The sequence below is a fragment of the Ceratosolen solmsi genome, unplaced genomic scaffold, assembly GCF_000503995.2.
Source record: "Ceratosolen solmsi marchali unplaced genomic scaffold, CerSol_1.0 scaffold6, whole genome shotgun sequence".
In the NCBI taxonomy this organism is placed as follows: Eukaryota; Metazoa; Arthropoda; class Insecta; order Hymenoptera; family Agaonidae; genus Ceratosolen; species Ceratosolen solmsi.
In genome coordinates this window covers 7,403,606-7,412,061 of record NW_011948414.1, presented here as the reverse complement: position 1 = coordinate 7,412,061, position 8,456 = coordinate 7,403,606, and the positions used below count along the sequence as shown (strand labels likewise).

The 8,456-nt window shown below is 27.5% G+C and overlaps 1 protein-coding gene across 1 annotated transcript in view; it reads left to right on the top strand.

The window, feature by feature from the left end:
* The first annotated feature begins 780 nt into the window (after nt 1–780).
* prom (prominin) overlaps nt 781–8,456 on the top strand; it is a 33,028-nt gene continuing 25,352 nt past the window's right edge. The window contains exons 1-6 of the mRNA XM_011507398.1: nt 781–1,032; nt 1,726–3,020; nt 3,521–3,752; nt 4,226–4,281; nt 4,586–4,761; nt 6,170–6,357. Of these exons, the coding sequence (XP_011505700.1) occupies nt 993–1,032; nt 1,726–3,020; nt 3,521–3,752; nt 4,226–4,281; nt 4,586–4,761; nt 6,170–6,357 (1,987 nt within the window). The 5' untranslated portion in view covers nt 781–992. The remainder of the gene's footprint in view (nt 1,033–1,725; nt 3,021–3,520; nt 3,753–4,225; nt 4,282–4,585; nt 4,762–6,169; nt 6,358–8,456) is intronic.

The window sequence follows — 8,456 nt, the reverse complement described above, 5'->3', positions numbered from 1 at the left end:
AACTTGCTTATTGTAAAAATACATAATACAACATTACTTTCTACGTGATAAAGTTGTATATTATTATTAATATATATATATATATATATATATATACTATAATATCCATAGATATTGTTTAGCCTATAATGTGAATAAATTGTATAAATTTAATGAAATTTGATATGAACTTGAACTACCGAATTAAGAAAATGATCGTAAATTATATAAAATTTTCATTACACACATGTGCCTTTTAATCCAAATTAACTTATATTTATCCACTTACATAATTAAGAAGCTTCGTATAGACTGGCTGGATAAAACATTAATACAGTGATAATTTTAAATAAAAAAACTCTTTGAAGGCAAAGTGAAAAATCACAATATTGGTGAAAATCGCCGAAAGTATCCAGGCATTTACGAGCATTCGGTATGTCAAAGATCGTACCTGGGAGCTACAAATCGAAAAGATTGAGTTTGCAGTCCAGAAGGTATACTCCCTCGCCCCTCTTGAGACACACGTGCGCGCCCCCATGCGCATTTACAAGCGAACCGAGTTTAACCTAGATTGTACTGCTAGTCTCTCTCTCTCTCTCTCTCTCGCTCTCTTTCAACCTTCATATTCTTATTTTCTATCTAGACTATATCTGCAAGAGACAAAAGCCAACCTCCCGCAAATTTTTCTCGCTTCTTTCTGCGGGGGTTCGATAACACTTGGGTTTGCAAGGCTTCGCGGAAGCCCTCCTCAAGCACCGACCTTTCGTATTTGTTCTTTCTGATTTTTTTCGCTAGGGGTAGCGTATCAAGAATTGCAAACTGACGAAGAACATCAGTAGGCCGAGGTTCGGCCGACGTCTCCGGAAGGCGCATTCTGCCTTCTTGGATATATTTGTTTGTCTACTTAATTCGTAGTTGCTTTCAAAATTTTACGTTTACTACTCAGTTTCTTTATCTTTATTTTTTTCCTTCTTTTTTGGTCGCTTACTGGCTTATTTATCGAATGGTGAGATATGGCGCTCTTCGGAATGTTTGCATCGTTGGAAATGGTCGGTAATTATTTTCAACGATAGTTGTACTCCAACAATTTTATTTATGTTTCTGCTGTTAAAATTGAGGTGCATGTGTTCATATTGTAGACGTGATTAAGTGACTTTTATAAATAGTGTAAAATAAAGATTGAGGAGAGCAATTAGTCCTTGAATTTCGATACGCCTAGCATAATTATATATTAACGTTCAGCTTTCATTTTTCTTTTTATATCAAAAAAATTCAAAGCATTTAAATGCGTACGTATAAAAATACCCTTTGATAATGATATACAAATAAATAAATAAAAATTTAATACTTTAATCAATATTAGTTGTAAATGGTTAAGTTATATGTAAAAGAAAATTAAAATCGATTATCGATAAATGAATTTTTGAGTATTTGGTAGTTGTAAAATTAAATCATTTAATCCTTGAAAACTACGGGCAAGTCTATTGTAGATAAATATATAGAGTATTATGAAAACATAGCAATAATAAATAAATGAAATATTAAAATATGATTGTAATTAATTTAAATCAATTTTTATAGATGTTTGAGAACAAAAAATCGATCAACTTTATATAAACTTATGAACGTTTGATGTTTTATATTCAAATATTCAAATTTTTTTTATAATAAATATATTTATAAATAATGACATCGTGACAACTACGGTCAATAATATAATAATCATTTTTCAATAATTCCCAACAGCATTTCTGATATTTATAACATTGACCCCCGTATTAATGCAAGAAGCTTATAACTTGGATTCGCCTTCGTTACTTAACTGTACGACGAGTGCTAATTTCATCATTTTTCATCCAACGAATTCCAGTCGATTAGAAGAACGCAATATTTTGCATCACAGGGACTTTAATAGTAATCAACATTTTAACAAATATTTTGATGATGAATCTGTTAATATATATCCTAATAATCGACCAGCAAAAACATCCACGGACAACAAATATAAGAATAAATATTTTGATGATTCAGAAATTAACAGGCACAATGATGACCAAGACTTTAGAGATTTACGTGAACAAGTTTTTGGACTTCATGGATTAGATGTGCATATTGACGAGCAGTCCCAGAACAACGATTTGGAAGAACATCTCAAAGTTCAACCATTAAAAAATTATCGTAACGATGAAAACTCGAGTAAAGATATTGAAGAAGATGAAGTATTAAATAAAAAATCGTATGAAAAGCAACGTTCGCCCAATAAAGAGCTAAATAAAGAAATTAATAAACAACCTTTGGATCATACTTTTTATAATAAGTATATTAATAGATATCCTGGAAATCGATATCAAAATATAAAACAACAATCCGTAAATACTCAACCGCATGATCAATATTTACATAGAAATCCTGATGAAGAGACTTTACAAACTGTCAAAGCAACGTATCTAGATACGTTTATTAAAGATCAAACAAATAAAATAAAATATGTCGATGATGTAGATACGACTAGAAATTTTAACGAATATAATTTAAAAACGCATAAATATTCTGATGAAAATATTGGTTTCGCCGATGGAAATATCCAAAATCAGGCAGTTAACGAGCAAAATAATAAGCATCGCGAGAGCTTACATATGTCCGATACACCTTTGGATAATCAAAATTTTGCAAGGCACCTCGTTAACCAAAATCCAAATACACACTTTAACGAAAAGTATAATAATAAGCAAACGTATAAACAATTCGATAAAACTCCGGACAATCAATACTACGATGAACGTTTTATTGAGCAAAATCTGGAGAAGCCTTTTAGTGATCAGCACACTAATAGATATTTGAATGAAAGAAATTTCGAAAGACATTCGGTTGGACAATATATCGAGGGGATTCTTGATGCTAATGTGCACTCCGATAGAAGGCTAAGCGATGAAAATTATGATAGGCGTGTTGTCAATAAAAATGTTGATGAATACAAGGAACCGTATTCCGATGACAAGTTGAACAAATTGCATTCTGACGAACATCTTGACGCGAGAAAGGTTGGTTTGAACATGTCATTTCTATTGTAAAAGTATTTAAAAAATTCAACGATTAAATTTCAAAAAATTTTTTTCCCCCCCCCCCCCCCACCCACGTTTAATTAAAATCTTTTATGAAGATATTAAGGTTCTTTTGCTTCAAGTAGATGCATAAATGTACGATTCACTTGATACTAAATTTGTTTTCAATTTAATCAGCAAATATTAACTTTTATAACTGAATCATTTAAACAATAACAAGGCAATGTTAATTTTATCAAATCAGCAAAGAGAATTTGTAAATTGAAGTGAATCATAAAATTTCATGAAATGTATCTTGCATAATGTATAGCAATTGTATGCATATCGAGTACAGAAAGGTGCCGTAAAACAATTATCAAATCGTTGTTGAAACCGTGTTTTGGGTTTCTAATTTTCAAAAATACCTACAGTTCAAATAGTTAAACCATTGGCATATTATTAATAGCAATAAGTAATTGAAATATCTGATCTGAAATAAGATTCTTTATGATGAGACAACGACGGAACGACGAAAGGAATCAAATGCCTCGCACCTGATGACACTTACATTCGCGAAAGACTGGGAAGAAAATACACCGAAACTTAATTTTCCGAAAAAACTTGGCCATGAGAAATATAGAATGACGACGTTGCACCTTGATCAAGGACTGTTTATTTTCGATTTCTTAAGGAGCTTTTTAAGATTCATTCAACCTCGTAACATTCCTTTGGGTGATATACCATTTGTTTTTAAAGCATTTTTTGTTTTTGTTTTGTATTATTAATTATTGAATTATATTTTTTCTAATAAACTAATTTAATATATCATAAATTATATTCATCCTTGAGACAATGTATTCGATAATCATGTTTTCTTACGTCATCATCATTAAACAATTAATTTTAACTGCCAATAAGCATATTTGAACAATATTTTTTTTATTTTTTTTTTTTTTTTTTCATAAAAATTGCCGTTTCCTAATAATATCACAGTACAATAAAGTATTTGATAAAATTTTTGGTAATTATTTATTTAAATATTTTTGAAAAATGTTTGCGAATACTTAATTTTCTATGAAAAACAATCCGAAATAAGCTTTATCGAGCGTGCGATTTAATTTATAAATAAAAATCTCAAATTAATCGTATTCTCGATAAAAAAAAATTTTTAATCCGCTGGCACTGACTATTAATTGGAACGAAAGATCTTTTAAAAGAGACTTTGGAAGGCCAAGTGAATATATCGACGTTGCTTGCGCAGGTGATTATTTATATATATATATATATATATATATATATAATATACTTAATTATTTATTATTTTATATTGTCATGCATGGCAATTTCATTAATTTAATTCAATACGACAATGACAATAATAAGAGGGAATGCAATTCTTTCGAATAAAAAAGTTTTATTTTCTCTTGATTTTTAATTTTTGAAATATATTGCAAAATTTTCGAACATTATGATAACTGTAGTAAATGCTTATAGTGAATCGAGTAGAAATGTTAAAAAAAAAAAAAAAAAAAAACTCAACATTAAACGCATGTTCATTTCTGCAGTCGATGCATGTAGAAATGGCATTCGTTGCTGTGATGTCAATTTTTATTGTATTGATGTTCATCGTTCCCGGTATTGAACTGTGGCTTTGTTGCCGAACGAACAAGTACAATTACCAACGGCAGCCACAACGTGGAAGCAAGCTATTATTCTTATCCATTTTCGCAATTATTCTGGGGTAAATATACAATTCGATACAGTTGAATTAACTATTATACTAAGTAATATTGTGTTTTGTATAATTGCTGATCATGGCCCGAAAAAATTTTCATAGAACAGAAAAAAACTAAAACATACGCACATTTCGATAATAAAAACAAATAGTATTTTTACTATCAATTATACTAACAAAAAAAAAATAAAATAAAAATAAAAAAATAAAAAAAAGAATAAAAAAAAAAATAAAAAAAAAAGCTGTTAAGGAAGTACATCGAATAATTTACAGGAAAATGTCCGGGGATAATTCATCGCGACCATCATGGACGCTAGCCTAAACATATATTCTGCACCACAAAATAAACATAAACGACCATTACAAGCAAACAAAAGTACATTACAATTCCTCTGTAAATGTCGGGTCGATGCTTAAAATCTCGCCTCTTTATAATTGACATAGGAATGGCGAGTTAATAGTTACCACTAATTGAAAATAATCAAAACTATAAATCTATGTAAAATTATAATAAAATGATTTATATAAAATTCTTAACCGTTTCTAATAAAATTTTTTAAAATAAACATAATACCTTTGATTATTTTTATCGGAGAATTAAAAATGTTCAACTTAATAAAATAACACGTTGAATGAAAAGGTACATTGCGTAATTATCTCGATCTTCGTGACAATTGATAAAGTAAGAAATAAAATTTATAATTAATTTATTAATAAAAAGATATTTAATACCATTAAAGTATTGGCAATATTTATTTTTGAGAACATTGCTGCAATGAATAAATGAATAAGTATGTTTGATATGTCATTCGATTAATAGAATTATTATTAGAATAAATATACGAATAGATATACAATGGGTATATCTTGTACAAATATCAAAATAATTTTAGAAATATTTATTTAATATAATATAATATAAATTTAATATAAATTTATTTATTGATTGAATTTTACACAGAAAATATAATGCTAATTATGCTGTATTAAAATATTATAATTAATGGCTATAATACATTTACTGGCACATAATGAATCATTAATATATTATTAAAAATAGTAATATTAATTTAGAGTATTGATATGTTTGCGTAATATTGTATTACCGATAATGTGAAATTACAAACAAAACTGCAAGAAATTCTATTCAACATTGTTCTCGAAAGTAATCCAAGTACGATAAATGAAAAAATTCACCATGAGAGATTACGACATAAGATAAATGCTATTGTGAAAATTTTATGCCAATTTATGAAAGTTTTGTTGAGCCGATATTTATGGATATAATTTTTATACAAACGATTTTCATTTTACTAGATTAATAATGTTAACAATGTCAATTGATAATGCTAATGTTAATTACATCTAATTTATATTATACGATTGTAGTGACAGATTTGTGCTTCCCTTACAGTATGTGCGTAATGACGATGCTGGTATGTAACGAGGAGGTGACCGGAGGCGTTGCCAGGATTCCTGATACCGTCGAAGCTGCTCTAGAGGACCTAAAAAATTATCATTCCAGCACAGCTGTACAATTGCGTAAATTTGTGACGCGGAGTCTCGATGTGGCAAGCGAGGCTATCCTTGCCGATTTGGATAGTGAGTTTTGCACATTTGTGTCATTAATTTCGTGTCAGCGAAATGTATTTTCTTCAGCAGTGATGAAATTAATCGATTACAATTGGTAGGTGATGGGAGGTCCTGTTAATACACTTAAATTTAAAAATGCAAATATCGCTAATTGTTGCATATCGCATTTAATTAGACATTTAGGTACCTACGTATTTCAGTAGCTTTCCGTTAAAAATAATTTTTATGTCGAAATTGTTTTCAAATAACTATTAATTATCGAGTATTCAGGAAAATGTTAATAGGGACGTTTTAATCCCGAATTGATGACGGGCACAATATATATGCCTAATAAATTTCAATAGTATTTGAATATTTAAAATGAATAAACGGGAAAGTTCGTATTCATCTAAACTGGCATTAAATCATAATCATAAAACTGCTATTAAATATTATTTTTATTATCTATATAAGTGCTGTGCTGTACTTGTCTAGATATTTTAAGACGTACTATGATAACATTACTATGAAATATCAATAATAATTATAGATATTATCACGGATAAACATTTCATTCTTACACATAGTGACGCACATATGGTATAAAACTGAAATGCTTAAGATTGTTATTTAGCCAATAAAAATACATAATTAGCATAGAAATCATTTGGTAAATGTAAATTTAGATAAGATATAATAGTTTATTTTACGTTTTGTTCAATTTGTCAGAGTATCTGCATTGTAATTATCGAGTGTAAATTCTTTCCAACAGCATAATATTTCTCAAAAATATAAATTCTTTTATAAAACGTATAACTGACAATTTCCATGTACATTTATGTATGATAAGAATTAAATATCCAATTACAATTAACGTACTATAAAAATTTATTAACTTTAAATATGTAACGTTAAAAATATTTTTTAATCACGAATCAAAATTTATAATTTGTACTGTAATCAATTTTCCACCTTTTAGATATAATTCTTCTATTTTAAGTTAAATAATTATAAATTATTCACTACAAAGAAATTGAATTTTTTTTTTAAAATTTTGAAATTTATATACTTTCTGTTTTCTTGTCGTTTTTCCCATTCCTTAACTCCAACACTTGTGCTCAAAAAACAATTTTTACAGAAAAAAGCGCACACAGGCCGGATTAAACGAAGCGGAATGAAATATAATTGTATATGGAGCATCTTGTTTGCGAATTTGCACACTCTTCTGTTTTCTTTTTGTTAACTCTGTACGACCGAGAAACGTATGATAAAAATACAAATACTTTTTCACGTCACTTTTTCTCAATTGTAATTTATTTACAATTAAAAATATTAAGGAAATTTATTATTAAATGGTAAGCAGCTGTGTGCAAAATAGAATATAAAGAACATTATTTATTTTGTTGAAAATATGTTGTTAAAATTGAATGAAATAATTTATTCTGTTTATTATCTAAATAATCTCATATTATTTAACATTTTTATCATTATCGGTTATTGTTAAACACGAATTTAGAAATAAATATGTATATATATACATATATATATATATATGTTTACACAAAAACATAAGATACTATTATTTAATAATAAATCAATATTACTTTCTAATTAAATTAATTATATTGTTTTACATACCAAACATCTATAATTCAATGTCTTTAATACATGCAATCTATTTAATATTAAACTCCAATTAAACATATTAAAAAAATAATAACGAATTATTATTTTATTATTTGAAACTTGTACAAAATACCATAAAGCGTTTTGGTTTCTCTATAAATATTTCTATAAATATATTTATACATAATTCTGCATTCGTTTTCAAATATTCAATTTTCAATTGATCTAAATCGTGAAAGGTTAAAAATATAAATATTAATATACTTCTATGTCGGAAATATTATAAAAAGTGGAGATATTATAAAAAAAATAATAGTTATGTATTTTTGCAAAATTGCTCAAATTTAAATGGTATTGAGATTATTACATTTTCATGATTAGTAATAGCGTGATAGCAAAACATAATAAACAAATAAACTTTTAGTCCATACCCGTACGTTATAATAATTAGATAAATACCCTAATTTATACAAATTTTGGATGCTATCACATATTCTATTTTC